This window comes from Lepisma saccharinum, chromosome 13 (genome assembly GCF_977018435.1).
Source record: "Lepisma saccharinum chromosome 13, izLepSacc3.1, whole genome shotgun sequence".
NCBI lineage: Eukaryota > Metazoa > Arthropoda > Insecta > Zygentoma > Lepismatidae > Lepisma > Lepisma saccharinum.
In genome coordinates, this window is record NC_139241.1 from 58,402,354 (window position 1) to 58,425,546 (window position 23,193).

The 23,193-nt window shown below is 38.9% G+C and overlaps 1 protein-coding gene across 3 annotated transcripts in view; it reads left to right on the top strand.

The window, feature by feature from the left end:
• Nucleotides 1-23,193, top strand: part of LOC145997321 (proton channel OtopLc-like) — a 228,506-nt gene that overhangs the window by 154,351 nt on the left and 50,962 nt on the right. For all 3 annotated transcript variants that reach the window (XM_083134232.1, XM_083134233.1, XM_083134234.1), the window contains 4 exons: nt 8,913-9,021; nt 9,859-9,976; nt 17,672-17,827; nt 21,863-22,038. In XM_083134232.1, the coding sequence (XP_082990358.1) occupies nt 8,913-9,021; nt 9,859-9,976; nt 17,672-17,827; nt 21,863-22,038 (559 nt within the window). The remainder of the gene's footprint in view (nt 1-8,912; nt 9,022-9,858; nt 9,977-17,671; nt 17,828-21,862; nt 22,039-23,193) is intronic.

Genomic DNA, 23,193 nt, shown 5'->3' on the forward strand with positions numbered 1-23,193 from the left:
TGCGAAATCCACCACGTCTCCTTTCTCGTTCGTCACCACCAACTCTATGTCGTCTATGCGGTTGCGACATACTGGAAAATAGATCGGCGAAGAGGGCGTGTAGATGATCGGTTCCATGAACTCGGAACTTGGTTTGAAAGTGGCTATGATTCCCGTCTGCTTGTGACTTCCTAACAATCCGTCCGAAGATTTCGTGATCATGCCTTCGGCCACGTTACAGTGTACGTTCAGAGTCTCTATGGCCAAGAATTTAGGAATGTTGGTTGCTACGTGCTTGATGCCAGCTTCGAGTTTGGTGTCGTTCTCGAAACCTAAAAGTTCTCCCATGGTGCCCAGGTCCACGGTCTCCGTCGCGGATAGGATTTCCACTCTGTGCGTGACCGAATTTTGAGAAAGGTATGTGCCTTTGGGTAATTGAGCTTGCAAAGTGGAAAGATTGTATTGTCCTGGCGTGACGACGATGTGTTCGCTTCCGACGCTAATTTTGTTGTTGTGCTGCGTAACATTAGGTATGAGGTACATGCTGTAGAATGCACGCAGAGCCACGGATTTAGGATAGACGATGTCGTCGTGCAGCGTGAGTTTCAAGATTGAAGATTCGCTCGTGAGATGGAACACGCCCATCCTAGTGATGCTGTTTGAGGTTCCACAATGCTTTCTGGAAATCCTCGATCGTAGGGTTATTTATTTTAGAGAGAAACGCGAGCACGGAGAGGCAGAGATGACCGCAGTTCACGTCTCCGAAATTTTGAATGCGTTCGTCGTTGTAGTATATAGAGGTTTTGTTCGTTTTCAGATAATGAATTAAATTTGTAGGTGGAACACCTCCGAAAGAATCGAAAACGAATGCTTTATCATTGTCGTTTTTGTGGTAACATATCCAATGCGTGCCTGGATTTTCTTGACCGTCCAAGTTGACTACTCCGCATTCTCTTCTTTTAACGCTTGAAGGTAACGAGTCGGACATGAAAACTCCTCTGAAGTGTTTGATTTGTAACGGTTCGATCAGAGATTCAATGTCTCGGTTGGTGAGTGCTTCTGTTTCTTTTTTTTAAACTTCTTCATTACGCCCTTTCCTCCTTTCTTCTCCATGGCCAGGTTGTGACGTTTCTGTTCTTCCAACTCGGCCTTGTTCTTCTTCGAGTCGATGACGGTTTTCGCGATGGCGGCACTTCCGCCGGCCAAACTTCCAACGGCCCCCAATGCTGCTAGGATGGCCGGGATGCTGAATATGAAACCTCCGATCTTTTGCTGTTTCCGCGAACGCTGCAATCTTTTCAATTGAGGTGTGCTGAGTAGCAATTTCATTCCGTGTCCTTTCGACAAGCAAGAACGTTTCTTCTCGCGTTGTTTCTTGGTGAGTAACCCATCGAGGGCACCTAGATTTTTAAGATTGGAGTATGGTATCTGGTACACGACACCCTTGGGCTTCATGTTGATGCTCTATGTGTTATTTTCACGGTATGTTATTTATATATATATTCTGAGATTTTTTCTTGTGTAGTTTTTTTACGGTATGTTATTTATATACCCCACCCCAATTTTTGTTTCGTGTTCATGGCGATGGTGGTACCCAGTGCGGCGACCCGTTCACCCAGCGATGCGTCTCTGCTCACGAACCTTTCGAAAGCTGCATGTTCCAATTTTTTGTCTGCTTCGTGACGTGCGTCCAGATCCGTCTGCGTGGTGTTGTAGGCGATGTCGTGATCTTTGCATGCTGCGTCCAACGGATTCACACCCTTGTCTCCTCTCTCCAATCTTTTCTCGAGTTTGGTACCCGGTCCGCAGTACTGGTAGCCAGGTAGATGCATCTCGAAAGGTAACTTGTTGATGATGTCGTTCACGAGTCCTTTTCCTTCGGCCACGTTCCAAAATTTCGGAGGCAGCGTGTTGATGATTTTGATCAGGTAACCTATGCCCTTGTCGTCGTTCACGATGAAGTTGGAAAGTTTCGTGCTGATCATGTCCACGATGCCAACCTTCTCGTTGTAGAAATTACGGTTGCCTGCATTCTCTTCGCCGGCTATCACCAACAATCGGTCCACGAGCTTCCTCACGTCGTCCACCCAAACGAATTCTTTGGGTAACGTGTTGTAGCGTTTGACGCCGCTGCCTGTTTTGACCTGGTTCCAAATCGGTTTGATGAGATTCCTGTACTTCTCGCCGCTGCTCGATTTCACCCTATTCTGCGAGGCGTCGTTGTTCTGGTACAAGGCATCCGTCATGATCAGAATTTCCTTGTAACTTTGGTAATCTTCGTCGGTGTAATCTTTCGGCTGCTTTTTGGCGACGAGTTCCCACAGTCCCACCGTACCCGGATACCTGTTCCAACTATCCTTGTCGCCTAAATTGACTTTAATATCGTTGCCTTCGAAGGTCACCTTCGATTTCCCAATCTTCCACACCACACCGCCGCCTTCGCTGGTTTCCATGCTAGGATACAATCCGAACACTTCATCCTTGTCGAATTTCCCCGTGCTCAGGTAGTCTCGTGCCAAAGGTCCCAACTCGATTTTATCCGAAGACGTGCTGCCTATGGCACGACGTCGTGCCGGTGCATCCTTCAGTTCGAACGGCGTCGAAGGAATGCTCGAAATGGGTGTGGGTACGGCGTAACTTTTAGCTGCGAGCGGTACGAGTTCGTTGATCAAATTTTTATTTTGTTCCGTGACACTTTTAATTTCTTTACCTAGACTGCTGATGGCATCGATCACGGGTTGATCCTGACGTTTCTTCTCTTCGTAGAATCCGCGATTCTCGGATTTCCAACCTTTGAAGCGTTTCGCGAGGTAATCGCGAAGCTTGAGATTTTCGTCTTCGATTTTTCGTTTCGTCATGACGTTATTTATACACGTCGTTTCTCACAACGTTGCAACGTTTAGAAAGTCGTTGATTTTGTTTCTGTATTTTCCGTCGTTGGGTTTCCTCGTCATGTCGATCGTAGCGAATCCGAAATCGTCACCGTTCCAGCAAGTAGAGCAGCAGCGTTCCGAAAATTGATTGTAGTTCATGTCTCCGCCTACGTAGTCATCGTACGCGTGCTTGAGGTTGGTGTGATCTTGACGAAACAAACATATGAAATTAGCGTTGTCGCGCACTAACTGTTTTGGAATTTTGGAAAACGTTTGAGCTAGGTAAAAGCAATCCATTTCTTTGTGACGACCTTGCGTGAAAAAGTTGCGAATTTCATTTTGATTTTCCAGGATGGCGTCGTCGAACACAACGACTGAATTTTCACGACAATCGTCGAGTGGTTTTATTTCCGAGGCGAACGTTGCAATGTCCAGACCATCGTACAGTTTCATCAGTTGCTGGTATTTGGATTGCTCCAAACTTTTCGAGAACACGTACAGGTGCCTGTTCTTCCAATCTAACCAATTCGGTGCGAGGAGAAAATTGTCCACGAGCAGTGTCGTTTTCCCACATCCCGAAGGACCTACGATCAGACAGCGGATGCTGTCGGGAAGCAACTCGCCGTTCTTTTTTTTTTCTCGTTTGACTTTCCAGATCCGGTAGACGCTTCACCACGTTCCACGTACTCACAAGATCACTTCGTTCGCGTCGATCCAACTCTTTTCCGGAAGTCCCAGCCATTTGACAAACAGTTTGTCACCTTTCCTACGCAATACTTTCTCGATGAGGTACGTGTCGGGGTGTTTCGTTTTAGAGAGTTCCTCTTCGTAAAATCTTCCTTTCAAAATCTCGCCGCTACTATCTTTTATTATATACGTGTGTCGGTTTCCGGGTAGAACTCGAACCACCGTAAAGAGTTCCGTGCTCCAATTTTTTGTGAATCCCTTCTCGAAGGTGCGTTTGAATTTGCTGATCCTCACCTGGTCTCCAATTTTGTATTTAGCTTTTTTTGTCGTGGGTGTGTACTTTGGACAGTAAACTGTAGAAATTAAACGCTGCTCGTCGGACTTGGTAACGTCGGCTGGCTTCATGCCTATCGTTCTGTGTACCGTATCATTATAGGTGTCGACGAGTTCCGGCAGGATGTCGACCCATTTGTAATTTCCCCGAAGCGTGAATCGTTTCCACATGTGTGTTTTCAAGGTTCGATTGAATCTTTCCACGATGCTGGCTTTGATGTGACTGAAGCTCGAATAATGTCGAATCTTGTGTTTTTGAATAAATTTTTGGAATACGGCGTTGTAAAATTCTTTACCGTTGTCCGTTTGCAGAAACCGTGGTCGTCTGCCACCGCTTTCGCGAAAAATTAATTTGAATGCTTCCGTGACGCATGTTCCCGTTTTCGCCTTCAAAGGTAGAGCCCATGCGAATTTCGAAAATGTGTCTATGACGGTGAGGAGGTACTTGTTGCCCTTGTTTAATTTATGTACGTTTTTCAAATTGCCGCTACTCATCTCCACGAGGTCGCTTTGCCAGAGGTCGTCGATGCCCTTGGTTACCACAGCCAAACGTTCGTAGTTGCGGCGTGCAGGTTTATGCAATTCTTCGACGATGGCTTGCCTAGACATTTTTTCTTAGAGATTACGTTTCAAGAGAAGCACAAGCGTGATGGGATTCAAAGAGGGTGGCACTTCGCTCGTGTTTTGAATGATCAGCTTATCGCCGGCACTCACGTCGAAAACGGTGAGATCTTCGTCTTCGTGTATTTCATATATGTTGCGCGTTTCGTTCCAACGTGCCAGAGGAATGTTTCCTGCTTTCTGGACACCACGATTCGATATCAAAGTCATGGTGGGAACGCTAGCTTTTCTACCGTGAGACCAGTACGAAAATTCGTTTATCTGAATCGTGCCATCGAGGAGAAACTTGTAGTACGGATGATAAGGATGTAACATGTACAGTTTGTTACCTTCGACAAACGTGGAGATTCTTTGTTGATTGGGAATGCTGTTGATTTCGATGGCTTGCAAGGTGAACAATTTGGCGAATTTAGTGTCGACGCCGAGCAGATTACTGTGAACTTGTCCGAGTTTATTTTCGATGGGCAGCAAATGCTCGATTATGGCATCCGTTACGGCAGAAAACGACGGTTTGATTTTCACTTCCACGTTCAACTGCTTGTAGTTTTCGTTGAGTTCTTGCAACTTGGCACCGAAAGAGGCCAGCGTCGATTCCTGCGTGGATTCCAGCACTCCGACTTGATCTCTGATGTTGACGACGATGTTCTGAAGGTTTTCGACTTGATTCAATTTCGAGCTCTTCTCGGTAAGATCGTTCACGATCCTTCGCATCTCTGTAAACTGCGTGTGAAGGTCGGCGACGCTCTGGGAAGTGGGCAGCGTCGACACCAGCGAACTAATTTCGTCTCGAATCTGTTCCACGTTCGCCGTTTCCGTTTCTAGTCGTTTCAGCATTCGAGATATGTTTCTTTTCAAAGCGTGCAATTCTTTGGAGGTGGGGAGATTGGCCACCCTACTCTCGAGATCGCTTAATGAACTTTTGATGTCGTTCGAATCGGATAGTGCCGTCACCGCCGTTTTCAATTTTTCCAAATCTTCGCTCGAAGGCACGCTCGTCCGTAACGATTCCAAGTCACCCTGTATGTTGTCGAGTACGTGATGAAAATGAGCGAGATTCGTTTCGACGTTTAAATTTTCTAAATATTCGATCTTCTGCTGAACCGTGCTTAACGTGTCTTGAATGCTCGTCAACGCTCTCGCTTCAGCGTGAATATTTTTAATTTCTTCGTTGATCAATTCCAAGGACGCCTGAAGCGTGGCGATGGTGGTTTGAATGTGTTCGAAATCTTGATAGGCCTCCAATTGAATTTTTATGTTCGCAACGCTCTTGCCGATGACCTGCAGTTCGTCCGACGATGGTAGGTTCGTCATTGTATCTTCCAAAGTCTGCAACTTGGATTTAATTTCTTCCAACGTGCTGGTGAATTCTTCTTGTAATTTGGAAACGACGACGTGCAAGCGTTCTGCGTCTATATCGTTCACCACGGTTTGAAGTTCAGAGAAATTCTTTTCTATTGCGGAAATTCGTTCTTCGATTTCGAGTTTCAATTTTTCCAAATCTTCATTTTTCGATTGAAATTGCTGTAATTTGGCCAAATCATTTTGAAGCGAATCCACGCTCAACTGTATATTTTGAACGCTGTCGTAAGAAGGTACGTCGACATAATTTTTTATGAGCGTTTTCAGTTCGGAATCGATTTTCAGAATGGGGTCGAGACATTGCGTTTGGAGCGTAGCGATTTCCGACTCTAAACTTTTGTTTAAGGTCTCCTGCAAAGCAATCAAATCGGTCCTCAACTTCTTAACTCGAATGTCCAACATGAGAATCTCTTCTGCGTGGTCTACACGCTTGGTGTTGCCGAAAATGTCGTTAGGCATTTTTGGTTAACGGTTATTTATAATAGGATAGACGATTCGTAATTCTACAAAAAGAGGAATGAGTTTGTCGTAATCTCCGAGAAGTTCCATGTAAAGATAATCTCCTGCAGAAACATCGTACGTAATGTTAGAAAGCATCTTGTCGTGCTTGATTCGAAAAATATTCTTGCCGGTAGAAATTTTGATTTCGCCTGCGTTTTCCGGATTCACGGTGATTTGAAGTTTCCCGTCGATCGGAATTTCGTAGAAATGTAAATTGTTATTAAAAACATAAAACATCTTGCCCACATCGTCATTCAGTTTCGTCCAAATGCTGTTGAGATGAACAATCAGTAAACCATTGAGTTTAGATAATACGGAAGGTAAGAGGTTATTGGAATTTGGTGGTGCAGTCTCCATGTTGATCTGTTTGCGGAAGCCAAAAAGATTCATTGTCTTTGTTAGTTATTTAAGAATACGGTCAAAGTTTTTTTTGTAATGACACGCAAAGTTTTTTTTTTGTTTGCTTGCGTCACAATACAGGCACGCGCGCGCACGTGTGTGTGTGCGACACATTGTTCCCGAAAGAGGTTTACAAAAGTCACGATATATAAACATTTGGTCCCACAGTTGGAAAATTACGATAAGTTGCATTCAAAAGTTTCAAAATATCATATAGTAGAATTTTTGTAGAGTGGGTAGGCAACACCGACGAGCCTCAAATAATAATTCAAGGCTCGTCGGTGTTACCAATTCCTATTTGTAGGTTAGCTTAGCCAGTGAAAGATCATATAGTGGAATTTTCTTCGGATGGGTTGGCAAAACCCAAGCCTCAAACAAAAAACATCCAATAGAGTTGCCAAATATAAAAAAAAAGGCAATAGACCCCCCTCATAAAAGGCTACAGTAAAAACCCACAGTGTCGCCAACACTAGGCCCCCAACAGTATTGCCAGACATAAAAAATACATGGACCCCTCAGGTCCTTTGATGAAAATTTACAGTGAAAAACCCAGTAGGTTAACAACAATGTCAATCTACGGTAGTGTTGCCAGATGTAAACAGAGGGCAATAGACCCCCCCCCCTCATAAAAGGCTACAGTGCCCCCCACAGTGTTGCCAACTCTACCCCTCAAAATATACATCATAAAAGGCTACGACGAGCCCCACAACCTTGGTGATTTTTTCGGGTAAGGAGTTGGCAACACATGCCTTACGAGAGAAATCCATTAAGGCGATCGAGCCTCACGAGCCTCAAAAGAAGATTCAGTACTCTCTATTTGCCCCTACTAACCTTAAATGCTTAGGGCTACTTGGATTTGTTAAATAAACAGTTTTTTTCATCCTTGCTTATGGAAGAAGGTACTTTTTACAGAGTTTTTTCAATAGGGAAGAACACCAGAACACTTATGGGAACGTTATGAACCAGTTTTTGTCCAAAGTTAGTTATCAGATGACAAGGGTCACATATTCTGTTTATGAACTTCCTTCTCAACATAAACATTAACCTTGTCACTGTGAAGGACTTTTAATTCAATGGAAGCGTCACACTGTAAATTGTTCGCGACAACCATTCATAAAGCAGCTCTTCATGGATGTATCCGATTAAAATAATGTGCAATGGCATGCGAACGTCTCTCCCTAGACGTCACTTTGATCTCGATGCATTACCGATGCGCTAAACAAATTTTAAGGCATTTTTCTAACACCTCGAAAAGGAGCTCATTGGTACAAGAATTCAGTCATAACTTTTTACTGGTTAAAGATACGTCGAAGAAACCTTCACCATTGCATTTCTCGTGAAATTCTAGCCCATTTTGATATGTCATACGACCCCCTTCCCATTTAAAATTCTGAAGTTTAATTCAAGATGGCGTACATCAAGATGGCCGCCGACCCTGCGGGTGTCGTCAATGTGGTTCCCCCTTGGCCTGATAACGATTGGTCATCACCATTTCCATGTTGCACGCTGCAGTGGCCTTGTACCGGGGGTGTTAAGTGACTTATTGAGCCACCCTGTATATTGAAGTTGTAGCAAGTGCAAACAGTGTTTGTATTGTACAATAGATCTACTTAAGAGTGCACAACAATAATTGAAAAGATGTGAAACAGGGGCTCACGCTTCATGTGAATTCTCAGATATAAGAGCATGCCACTTAAGCAAATGAACTGATTACATATGATTCATATGTGAAGATTTTTTGTTATTTAGTGTGTACCGCAAGGATGAGAATGAGTGATGATTAGATAAAATTGATTGATTGATTGATTGATTTAGTTTATTTTACTTCGCGTTTTGTGCCTCTTGGCTAATTTGCGAAGATGTGGATGAGTGATGAAATTGATGAATGGACATTCACAAACAACCAAGCCCGACCGGGATTCGAACCCGGGACCCTTGGCGTAGATAAAACTGATGAATGGATACTCACAAAGAGCACCCATGTTCAAGCTGAAACTCGAACCCAGGAACTTTGGCGATGAATCCAAAAATTCATCACTTAAGGCACTCAACAACTGAGATGGCTGATTTGTAGAGTATATGTAGACGTTCATAAGAATTCATTTGAGCTATGCCGTCAATAATTCTAAACAAAATTTGTCTACTTTTTTTCTATTCCAGAGGTTATCTGACTGTAATACTCAGTTGTGTGTATGCAGTGTTCATCGTTACACTTGGAGTTGTCATTTACATTGCTGATCTGGTGTCAAGGGAAACTGCAATGGCAGAGGTAGGTTTAAGCGTTAATTTAAGACTGAAAACTGAATACGGTTGTTATAATATTATGAGATTTGATTAATGGGAAGAAGTCTCTATGTGCGTATGTGTTTGGAAATATTCCTGTTAAGGAAAACTATTATCAGAAAGGTGGAATTCACAAACTATGGGAACAAAATGAAATATATATATATATATATATATATATATATATATATATATATATATATATATATATATAATTTTGTACACTGTCCATGTAATCACGCTAATTTTATATTTGTGGTATTAAAAAGTTTCAACAAAAGTTAATTTTTTACATTAGTTTTAACAGAAAAAAGTATATTATTTCTGGCATAAAAATCTGGAGGGAGTAATTATCTCATAACGAAAAAAGTGATTTTGTGCCTGTTTAACCATAGTTAATAAACATAGAAACTTTTGAGAAGCCACGTACTTGATAAGTAACCACATTTTCAATACTGAGATGAGAACCAGACAATTATGAAGAGTTCAATAAAAAAACAAAGCAGAGTGGATATAATTACAGAGAAAAAGCTGATCGTTTGGCATTTACCTATTAAACCATGACTAAACAATTTATTAAAGTGTTTGTGAACATCCTCAAATAATATCAAAGAACAAAAATATTAGATAATTTAAATTAGCATCAAAATGTAGCATGAATAATCCTTTCAGAAAATCTTATTGACGAAATTAAAATCATATGTATCTAACCTGCTTTACTTACCATATACATTGCCTAATTAAGTTTAAGAATTGAGATAAAACTTGTCTTCCATTGCTAGTGATAGGGAATATTTTATTAATAATTTATTTCTTTTTCTAGTCTTTTAGTCTGTATCTGGTGACAGTTGGATTAATATGGATGATTTTCCTGTATAGTGATATCAGAAAATACTTGAACAGAATGAAGGAAAAATCAGGAGGAACTCCAAGGAGAGATGGTGAGATATGTTCTTTCCCCCCCCTTTTTATTTCAAATTTTTGTTTGCTGACACACACACATATTATATGGTGTCTAAATTTACATTCAGTATCTCATAAAGTTGGCTTGTGTTTTTATTGAGCTATATTTTATGAACATTAATGGCCAGTGGCGAGGGAATGTTTTTGATTTGGTGGTATAAAGTTCAACCTCCTCCCCCCCTCTCCCACATGCATACATTCATTCATATGAATTGTTCTTTTTAAGTCCACTTTATGCACAGAAAGGCTAATTGGGACCAGACCTACAGTTTAAAGTGGGGTCCGAACCACAGTGGCATGTGCCTCCATGGGGTATCAGACCTGAAACCCCTTGATTACAAGGTGAAGACATTACGACAACATATACATACATACATGTGTGTATATATAGAATTAAAATAAATAATTAGGTAAATAAACAAAACACAAATATTTTTTTAGCAAAAACAAATAAATTACAATATAGCCTATATATTTCCCATTTTGCAACAGGGCACACAGCTTTAAATTTTCCATAAGTAAAATTCGCATAACTTTGGATTGCCAATTTAAAAAAAGTAATATTTTGAAAATTTTATGACTATTTTCAAGGTAGTTTTTAACAGGTTTCTTAAAACATGTGTAATTCTGTTCTAGATAAAGCTCTAGGCATTACCTGATCTACAAATCTTGCCCCCCCCCCCCGCAAAATATTACCAAAGGCCCCCTCTACCTACATACCTACACACACACACAATACATATATACACACACATATATAATGTATGCGTGTGTGTCAAGCACGTATTTAGCACTCCCCCAAAAAGGCTTACCAAATGCTAAAATTAAATAACAAAAATATGCTCATTTAGCTGTTGTATAATCGCTGGTTATTAATTTCCTTTGAACGTACTGAATGAAAGTCAAGGATTATATTGGGATCGTACAGCTTTGAATGGCATTACAAACATTTATATACACTACTATTCATAATAATGTGCATAAAATGTTAATCAGAAACTTTACTTTTCTCCAACTGCATCTAAGATTGTATTTGTTATTCAATAAATATTCAATTCTTCATGTATTTGACATTAATTTCATTACCAGAGCACTTGTTTTTACAAAAAATATTCCGATCTTAACTGCAGGTAAACTACATAATGAATATACTGTGTTATATCTTTATTCTTATACCGTCTTGTTACCTATTCATGTAATAATAATACAATATTAATTTATATATTGTAATTAGTATTAATTTGATTTAATGCAATTATTTTAATTCAAACATTATTATTATTATACACTTGGTTCGGAACCCCACAGAACATATTCCTAAATACGTGCCTGGTGTGTGTGTAATTCTTGATCTCATGTTGACAAAGTCACATATAAGGGCCTTGAGGGTGTTTCAAAATTCCGTTAACACCCTCCATAAAAGTAAAGGAGTTAGGCTGGGTACAATTGGTCATGATAGAAACAGGTTAGACTTAGGGGGAATCACACTGTTGCGTTCCAAGCGGACATCCGCCATGTTGGTGGCTGCCATGATGTGATATATATATATATATATATTTGACACTGTTTTCTCACACCTGGAAAATGATACATTTGTTACAATCATCCAGTCGTAACTTTCTCCTGATTAAAGATAGGTTGAAGAAACCTTCACCACTGGATTTCTCGTGAAATTCTAGCCTGATTTGATTGTAATCTGACTGACACGGGGAAAACCTGAGATGGGTGACCTAAGGTTCTGAATTTTTCCGGCTTTGTCCCTGCATAAAGTGGTTATAGGGCCCACTCACCCAGCCTCAAATCAAATGGTACTCGAGTGGATAAAGGAGGCCACAGCATGGTGCTGATCATGTCACCTCCAAGATTGCAGATATCGGAAATATGTGGGGCCTACATACCCTTCATGGCACAGTGCTATATGCACAGGGAACTTTACCTTTACCTGTATATATTGTATGCATTTCTGTACACCTGAGTAACTAAGTTCTTTTTTTACATATGCATATACGAATCCTCTACCATGCAAATGGCTGAGGACCCTCTAAAGGTTTACTTGTCTCTGCCCCCCCCCCCCCACCTTGCGATATGGGGTTTTGCGGCTTGTAGATCCGGCACTGGCTCTAGGCCTCATTCTATCATTTTATACTCCTTTTAAGTAATGCTTATTTCCTTATAAACTGAAGAAAGAAGGTAACTAGTACCAAAATCTAATATATTAGATTCATGGTGGGTTGAATTATTTTGGATACAGAGATAATGTAGAAAAAAAAAGAAAAAAAATGCATTTAGCTACTAAGAATGTGATTCATTGAACAGCAGTATCTTGTGTCTGTCCAATTATTCGAGGATGTACAAAACATTCAATTCAGATCAAATTATTCCGGGGGTACCTCCTCCCAAAAATTCTAGGGGTACAATGTAACCTCCCAAAAAATTTTGGGGTACAATGATTCCTGCACCCTTGTTAATGGTTGATGATGATGATGATAATGTAAAATTATAATGCTAGAAATGTCTGGCAACCATGAGCATCATGAGTGATAAGGGGCGGGGATTGGACCAAGGCAGTCGTCACCCATCCTTTGGAAATGAGTACTGCCCATTTCAAATTAAGAATAAACTTCTTACTTTGAAATAAAGTTCAAGTAATTACTATTTCAGCAGAATAATCAAAGGAAAAATTATTTAGATCAAAAGATTAAGTGTAAAATGCAGGAACAAGACCAGAATATCATTATTTTTTTAAACATTCTACAAGCCATTCTGTAGTTCCGTTTCTAGGATCTTACAGATACGACGACGCATATATTAACAATAACAACTATTTATTACTGCCAAAACGGTAAGATACAAAATTGTACAAATTTCTATGACATCTTCACCTCGAGACCGCCATTCTCCCGGATACCCACAGACTATTCAATCCCGCGTAAAGTGAGCATAGTTGCCAGTCCGCAACATTCCCCCCTTTGCGAACATTACGCGCTAACAATACTATTTCTACTTTTACACATACACTAGCTAATACTAAATTATTTTACATGTATATGCCCTTACATATTTTCTCCATTTTTGATTTAGTCACATTTTTAGTTAGTATATCAGCTTCTAGATTTTCTGAGTTTACATGTTGAAGATATACATTCCCATTTGCTACATCCAGTTTTACAAAATTATATTTTCTATTTATATGTTTAGTTCTTGCCTTTACATTGTTACTTGAGATCCAATCAATTGCTGATTTACTATCAGTTTTAACAATCACTGGTCTATTTACAAAATTTCCAACATCTAATTCTGATATTAAACTTATGACCCATTTTATATCACACAAACCTTCACATAATGCAATCAATTCTGCCTCACAAGTAGACAAAGCAACCAAATTCTGTAATTTGCTTTTCCAGCTGATGACTGAGTTTCCAACCTTGACAAGATAGCCAGTACGAGATTTTGCTTCTACTGCTGTACTCCAACTTGCATCCGTGCATAATTCAAGCTTACCACCTTCACTTGAAAAATTTAATGCATAATTGCACGTACCTTTCAAATATCTATATACTCTTTTTACTGCTGCTAGATGTATTTCCCTTGGATCTTTACTATACCTTGACAATTGACTCACACAAAAAGCTATATCTGGTCTTGACCCTACAGATAAATACATAAGTGAGCCTAACATTTGTAAGTACTTTGTTTTATCAACTGGTTTTGACTCTTCAAAATTATGCAAATCTTGGTTCAAATCACCTGGTGTTTTCACTGGATTACAATCATGAAGTTCATACTTCTTTAATATTTTTGAAATATAACCCTTTTGTGACAACTGATAACCTTCTTCAGTTACAATTATATCCATACCCAAAAAGGAACTTAAGCTGTTATTCTCTTGAATTACAAAATATTTCTGAATTATTTGCATTATCTTATCTATGCTTTCATTATTTGGACCTAATACCAAAAAGTCATCAACATATACTCCTATGTACAAAAGTTCTTGTCCTGTCAGTTTATAGATACAAGGATCACTTTCCAGTCTTTTGAAACCTATTTTGGTGAGAACTTCGTTCAGTTTCTCATTCCAACAAAGACCTGATTGTGGTAACCCATACAAACTTCTTTGTAATTTACATACTTTGTTTCTATGCCTTTCTTCCATGAAACCTTCTGGTTGTTCCATGTATATTTCTTCCCTTAAATTACCATATAAATATGCAGTTTTTACATCATAGAGTTTTACTTTCATTTTGTAATGTGCTCCCACAGTTAACAATACACGTACTGATTCCATTCTTATTACTGGTGAAAACGAACTCTCATAATCAAGCCCTTCTCTCTGTCCGCAACCAACTGCCACCAATCTTGCTTTTCTTTTGTATATTGTCCCATCCATGTTCTCCTTTGTACTAAATACCCATTTGCTTCTTACAACCTTCATGTTCTCCTCTCTGGGAACTAATGTCCAAACATTATGTGATTCCAATGCTTGCATCTCTTCGTTCATTGCAATCTTCCAATTTTCACTGTACGCTGAACTCATAGCTTCATCGAAGGTTTGTGGTACGATATCTTGTGCAAAATTTGTTTGTTCTCTTGCTTTTATCCTCTCAGATCTTTTCACACCTAGACTTTTGAGTTGATCTTCATTTCTTTTCAAATTTTCTTTGTGTCTTGTTTTTAACACTTCGTTTGTTTCTCCTTTCTTCCGTCCACTTCTTTTGGCTCCACTGTCTTCTATGGTTAACTCATCTGTTTGTATTTCTTCTGGTAGATCTTCAGGTGTTAAGTCAAGAAATATGTCCGGTCCTCTTTCTTCTACCTTCGATTCATGCAAATGGACATTGCTGTTGTCATATTGCTTACTTTCCCTGTCTTCATCATGTTTATACTTCAAGTTGTTGAATTCTAGTTGCTCTTCCAAATTACAATTCATCAGTAAGCCTCCACAGTTTCTTTCATCGAACACAACGCTTCTAGCTTCATGTATTTGTTTTGTTTTGGGGTTGTACAGCCTGTATGCTTTCCTTTTTCTGGAATACCCAACAAATATTTCCTTTTCTCCCTTTGGTTGAAATTTGCTTCTACACTTCTTCGGAATGTATCTGTATGCCACACATCCATATACTTTCATATGTTTTACTGTAGGCTTCCTTCCCGTCCATTTTTCCATTGCAGTTTTTGTGCCACCATCCTTGGTAGGTATACAATTTTTGATGTACGCTGCCGTTGCAACCGCTTCAGCCCAAAATTCTATGGGTAACCTTGAATCAATTAACATTGTTCTTCCCATATCTAGTAGTGACCTGTTTGCTCTCTCAGCAATACCATTACTTTGTGGACTGTATGGAACAGTTAACTGGTGATCAATACCTTCTTTGTTAAACAACTCTTGAAATTGACTGTTAACAAACTCAGTACCATTGTCTGACCTTACACTTTTTATACAATTGTTAGCTTCCTTTTCATATTGGCTTTTAAATTTTACAAAGTAATCAAAAGCTTCATCTTTAGTTTTGAGAAAGTATACAAACACCCTTCTACTGTAAGTATCTACAATAACATACATGTATTTAGCACCCCCCAATGACTCTTTTTCTACAGGTCCACATAAATCCATGTGTATCAAATCTAGTGGTTTCTCACATACATCATTGCTTTGTTTAAAAGGAAGTTGTACAATTTTTCCTTTTGTACATGCATCACACAATTCTAATTTTTCTGAAGTTTGCTTAAAATCTAAATCTGTTACCATATCACTGTCCTTCATTTTATTTAAATATTTTTCATTCAAGTGACCTAATCTTCTGTGCCACATGTATTTTTCATTGTTTACATTAGTTTCCATACTTAAGCATGCATCCTTACAATGACTTACATCTGATTTTACATAAGTTTGTAACGTGTACATACGATTCCCTTTCTGTGCTTCTGCCACTAACATGCCATTTTTGTCAATTATCCTTGCGCTATTTTTGGAAAACAACACTTCATTATCATGATTCACTAAACCTCTAACTGACAATAAATTCAAACGCAAATCAGGTACATATAATACATCATAAATACACACATCGTGAAGTTGGCCATCATTTGTGACTGTTGATACCTTAATGTCACCTTGCACTTTGGCCTCCATCGACTTTCCTTCCTCCGCAAGTTGCACTTCACTTTGCACTTCTCTTCTATTTATCAGCCAGTCTTCTTTATTTGTCATGTGAGATGTACAACCAGAATCTATACACCATACCTGCACTTCTCTTCTGTCTTCCTGCATGTCGTATACACTGTAAGCAGCTTCCATGTTGTCTTCGCATGTGAATCCCGTCTGTTTCATTTTTCCCTTCGGTGGTTTAGAAGATGTAGATGCAGAGGTAGACGTAGAAGGTCTCCTAACTTGAGCTTTCCCACCTTCTTTATTGTGCCAACATTCTTTCGAAAAATGTCCTACTTTTCCACACGTCCAGCATCTTCGCACAGCTTCTTTATTCTTCCAATACTTCTTATCCCGAGCCTTGTATGCCTGTTCGGATTTTTCATTGTAGTCCATTTTATGCAACCTAACCTCTTCTTCTTTTAAGGTATCTTGCACTTCTTCAATTGTCGCACCCCTTTGTGCTCGTAATACTGCTGCGACGTTTTCATGCTTTTGATGAACACCCCGTACAATATGATACACTACTTCTCGTGTCGTAATTGGTTGACCCAATGCAGCACTTTTTTACATTATGTTTCGTGCTCTCAAAACATATTCGTCAACACTTTCCTTCTCACCCATTTTTATATTCTTCATTTCCACACCTATATCTATTATTTTGTCCTGTGTGTTTCCCGTGTGAATGCGTTTAAGTTCATCCCACACTGTTTTTGCACATGTCTCGTTAATGAACAGTCCAGCCTGGTCGGGCGATAAAATAACAACTATGACACCAAAAGCTTCGTCATTTTTCTTTTCCCAAACAATTCTAGCTTTTTCTTCTGTTGGTTCATTATTCAATATTGCGTCCTTGTACAATCCCTTACTTCGCAGCACTGCACTTACCTTTAGTGCCCAGACATGATAGTTGCCATTGTTCAGTAATTCTATCTTACTCACGTCTGCCATTCTGCTAACCACGAGGCTGCTACCACTGTAGTTCCGTTTCTAGGATCTTACAGATACGACGACGCATATATTAACAATAACAACTATTTATTACTGCCAAAACGGTAAGATACAAAATTGTACAAATTTCTATGACATCTTCACCTCGAGACCGCCATTCTCCCGGATACCCACAGACTATTCAATCCCGCGTAAAGTGAGCATAGTTGCCAGTCCGCAACACATTCTAAAGAATAAATGGTTCCTTGAATTTTCAAAATTTCTATGAGAGATCATGCAATATACACTTCACGACTAAAATTTCCAGTAACTTTCATTTTTTTTGTCAAACTTAACATCAAAATATAATAGCCATGAATTTCAATATTTTAATGGTTGCAAAACAAAAATAGTTGTACACGATAATATTAAATTTGTCACTAAAATAATACTCTAAATTTATAACAATTGTAATTAAGTTTCTGTTGCTAGAATTATGAAACTTGTGGCAACCAACTCATTAGCTGTTTCTAGTCTAGATTATGTATTGTAGCTGAAATTTGTTTTAAAATGTCACCACAATGCATTTCAGATTCGCTGAAGGAAGATATCGAGTTCAGAGAATCTCCTGATGGCGACCTTCATCTGTCGATCCAGTTACCATGGAACAATGCAGACATTCCACATCATTACTGCTTCAGCTATGATCGACACTCAGGGAGCTTTTACTTAAAAGTTGGTGCTGCAGGTATGTTCAAGTGTGAATGAAAAATTGAAATCCATACTGACAATTAAGAATTAATTTAGTAATATTTAAAGCCAAGATTAGTATTGTCCATGATAGGGTAGAGAGTTGGAAACGTTAATGTTTGAAATCAACAGAATGCTAACCAAAAAATAAGAAATGTTAAGACACCTATTGTGTCATGAATATCAAGCAATGTAGACATGTCAGCGTATCAATGTACAGGGTGTATCATAAGTAATAGCGAAAAGTGACTAAGTTGAAAGTACACAATAATACCTAGTAGAAGCAAAAAGTCTCACTAAATATGGGTCTACAAACGAGCCGTTTTTGAGATAATTGCAAATGTGTGGTTACATGCTGCCACTGACTTCATTGTTTGTAAACGTTGTCCTAGTTGGTAAAATGTATTCTTTGTTGCTGTAAGGTTCCATTTTCACAACGCAGTACAGCACAACTGACGTGACTCCCACAGTACGATTAGACTGTGTACTGATTGTATCCATCCTGTCTGATTACATCGCCACCTCTTGGAAATGTTCTGTTTTGTAAAATGTTCTGTTTTGTAAAAATGTTCTGTTTTGTAAACAAAGAGCAAACCTCAGAACGTGCAAGGAGTAAAGCACTCGGTGTTTGCAAAATGCAATCAGTGACAGTTTCTAATCACACATTATTAGCATTTTACCAACTAGGATGACGTTTACAAACAATGAAGTCAGTGGTGACTTGTAACCAGACATTCGCAATTATCTCGAAAACGGCTCGTTTGCAGACCCACGTTTACTGAGACTTTTTTGCTTCTATTATTGTGTACTTTCAACTGTGTCAGTTTGTGCTATTACTTATGATACACCCTGTATATATATAAATAGTAATTTTAGTGTAAAATTCTACCATTTTATCATTACTTGTTTGAATATAAGTCCCACACTGTGTCCGTGCAGTCTAAGGCATCATGCTTTGGGCTCCAGCTATGGGACGTGCCAAGGTTTGAGTTGAGATTTTGGCCTGTGTATGAGACAGGTGGCCACCCACCATCGTGAGAAAATTGGGGAGCTACGAATGAGTACTGTAACGTGGTTATGGAAACCTACAACAATGACGGGGGTTTTTCATGCTGACCACACATCACCCCATAAACCGGTTGGATGATCTCCCACTTCAGCAGGTGGGAGTGAGTCCAACAGTCAGTAGGTACGCCCTGGCCTCACCGGCTGTTGCACCGTGGGTTATTACTATTATACGAGGTGTGGCTAGAAAGAAACCGGACTGTTGCTACAAAATCTTTTATTGATTATTTTGTACAATACGAACATTATCCCCTTCAAAGTACTCCCCTGTACTATCGATACACCGCTCCATTCGAATCTTCCATTGCTGGAAGCAGTGCTGGAAATAATTTTCTGAAACCATGTTCATGACCTCCGTCGCTTTTCTTTTCACAGATCATACAGTCGTAAATCTGGTTCTTTTCAGTGCTGATTTAACCTTTGGGAATAAAAAAATTTGCACGGAGCGAGATCCTGTGAATAGGGTGGATTTTCTAGCACTGGGATCCCATGCTTGGCCAAAAAAGCCTTGACTGACAATGCCGTGTGGGCAGGAGCATTTTCCTGATGAAGAATCCGTGACTTGCTTTTCCACAAATCAGGTCATCATCTTCTTACTCGCTCACGAAGGGTCATCAGCACCGTAATACAATAATGTTGGTTGACAGTTTGGCCTTCGGGTACCCAATTCGAATCAATTCACCGACCTTTGCGATGTTTGATTCTGTTTTTGACGTGCAAGGCCATCCAGGATGCAAGTCATCCGCGATCACTTCTCGTCCCTCTTTAAACCTTTAAAACCCCTCAAACACTTGCTTGCGTGATAAACACTCATTTCCGTAAACTTCATCCAACAAACCATAAGTTTCTGTGGCGGATTTTCCGAGTTTCATAAGAAACTTCACATTGATATGCTGTTCCACTTTCACACTTAACATTTTTTCGACGGAGCACAGATGTACGATTCACTTCGTCCACAAGCTACAATGGAACTGAGCGCCATGCACCCTGGACAATCACACAGTCGATAGGCAGGATATTACTTTATACACTCATGCACCGCTTGAGCTTGACATGCTTGCCGTTTGTCAACAGCAATATCAATCCGTTTTTTTTCTAGCCACACCTCGTATATGAATATAAACATATAATTCATGTCATGGCTTTATGAAAGTAACTGTTTAATAACGCAATTCTTTTTCAAAAGGAGTACAGTAAAACCTCATTAATCTGGACTCCGATAAGCTGGACTTCGCTTAATGCGGACAGGCAAAAAAAAAAAAAAGAAAAAAAGCAGAATGCAAGGTTTTAAATGTGACTAGAAGTCCACAAGAGAACTTCCCAAAGAAAAGGCAGTCAACCACTGATGAAATTCTGTTTCCCGCAGACTTTGTACTGTACTGTATAGTGTATTTAGGCCTATGCTCTTTAAATACACCATAATAAACGTGTTCTTTTGCTATAAACGGAGTTTTAAAGCACTTTCTACTGTTCTTTTACGTTATTTAAGTTAATCCGGACTTTCATTGAACTGGTCAACTTATCCCCTCCATTAGTCCAGATTAACGAGGTTTTACTGTATTTGCAATTTTATATCAGATTGGCAGAACATTGGATATTGGAAAATTTTATATTATTAGTTTATCAGTTGATTTGGTTTATTTTGCTTTGCTCCCCTGTCACTTTTGGCTAATCATGAAAATAAGGATGAATGATGTTGCAATGAAATTGATGAACGAACACTCACAATGAACACCCATGCCCAGTCTGGAATTTGAACCCAGGTCCCTGGTGTTAGAGCTTGCTGTGCTAACCACTCTAATACTTTATCAGTCACATCTGCCAAACCCTTCTATCCATACAAAAGTTGCATCTGAGTGTGTTGCAAGTAGTAGGCCATCTATTCCTGTAAAGCTATCCATACTGGTTTGGAATTTTCTGCACACAATGGGATTTAGACATTGTTATCAATATTTGTAAGCTCTTTCTTTCCTGTCAAATATCTACTCCATTACTCTTGTATGTATGCTTTGCTTGCATAGTAATATACTTCTACTTTATGGCTGTTACAAGCAGGGGTGTCCATCCCGCCCAAGGCCTATGATGAACTCCCCCTCAAAAAGGGAGAACATTTCTCACTTCCCCCATTTATGCCGAATTGTTAACTCAAATGTTTTTGGTCAGACAAAATTTGCTTACTTTTGGTATTGTTTACAACATATATATTTACATGTACGATTTGAGATTAATTGAAATAACATTTTACATAAGCGATAACTTCTGACGTTGCAAAGTTGTTGCAGCACTTTTTGAACCATTTTTGAAACATTGGACTCACATGAAGGAATTAAGGTAGATATTAACACTCATCAGCCATACATGAACGTAGTCCGTTTATAAGTTTTCTTATGACACTCATTGTGCGTTTTGCAGAACAACTTGTCACTGGTATGGAGATCGGAATTTTACAAAATAACCTGCAAATTTGGAAAGGTTGACAACAACAACTGGTGGAGCACACAGTTTGCCTGGTTGACTAACCTTGTATTAATTCGAACAGTACATCCCCTTTTCCAAACAGATTCTAAAGGCATAAGGGGTGGTGTTTCATTTCAATCCATCGTTGCGATCAGCCACAGGCAGGTAGAAAAACTGTACATAATAACTAAAAATCAATAACAAGTCAATCAAACGAAACGATTCCCCCACTTTTGTGTGGAGATATACAGAATTAGTAGCTGAACTATAAAATGTTATCCCCCCAAAAATTCCCATGATGCAAGCATATCATGAATCCCCCTATGGGTACCCCTGGTTACAAGCATTTAAATGCATTTTTTTAAATATCATTTCGGAAAACATAAAATCCATTCAATTCTGTTCTCCTGAAATATTACACCAAAAAATGTATTTAAATGCTTGTAATAACCATAAAACAGAAGAAGAATACCTAATCTATGTTAACATAACATTATAATTCATTTTTCAGGTTTCTGTTTTGGTCACCTAATACACAGTGCCTTGTTGCTGAGCCACCAGGTCACGTACTTCACAACCTCTGAGGAAGTCTATGAGAAATGTGCACATGTGTCAACTCTTGTGCTGGACATCATCTATCCGACATATTCTTTCTTCCAACTGTTTATCATTTTCAAGTATTCAAATGTAAGTCCTTCAAAATGACGATGATAATGTTTGTTTTTATAGGTACAAATTTGATATTTGTAAGAATTTAAATAAGTTGAAATACTAGATGCATAAAATGCAATATTAATTAGCTATTGTATTTACTCCAATATTGTGCCAAGTAAGGTATAAGTGCATAATTCTAGGTCTTTTTAAAAGTATTCTTTTTAAATATACCTATGAAAATTCCTTCCTGTACACTTTTTCATAGATGAAAATGAATCTAATACCCCACTTGAATTAACGATGTTTTCTCACACCTGGAAAATGAGACATTTGTTACAATCATAGAGTCATACCCTTTTACTGATTAACACATTCGGGTCTGGCCTCATAATACAGCATTTTTACCTCTGGTCTGCGGTTTTTGGTTGTTTTTAGAAAAATCATAGAAAAAAATATTTTTAATATGTTTTTATTTACCACACATTTCTTAAATCTACAAAACTTCCTCTTTACAATGAACAAAAATTTGTTAAATTTTCTTTTCATTTTCAGACATTTTTGAATATTTTTTCAGCAATGTTTTGTGGAGAATACAACATTGTAACAAATGTTAATTTAGAGATATTTTAAGTTCGTAATCTGGAAATTGCAATAATTAACAATGCAAAAACTACATAAACTATCAATGCATCTTTTGAATCTTGCATAAGAATACTTCTAATGTGCACATAAGACAAAATAATTACAAATTACAGGTAATTAGCTTTTGTATGAAAAAGTTTGAAACATTCAGGAACACAGAGAGCAACGTCACAGCTGGGGCAGTAAAATGTTGTGTCTTTTCTTGCCCACTTGCCAGTTTCTTTTTTGTGCCTGTCTCCACAAACTTTACATGACCTACAGGGCCTTGACTTTTTCTCTGTGGGGGGGATTTTCCTTGGAAAATGGCAGCCTGTTAGCCTATCTGCTGTAGTTGACATTGATGTTTGACCTTGAATATCTTCGCCCACTTTCATCAGTAGCGCTTCCTTAATTATTACGAATATAACCTATCTTCCAAATCTTCAAATTCATCTGCATCATCAAAATCGTCGCTAACTTCAAACTCTGAGGTAGAATCCTCATGCAGAATTTCTGCTATGCAGTCTGGATCTAACGACGCCATTCTAAACAATGCAACGTCCATCA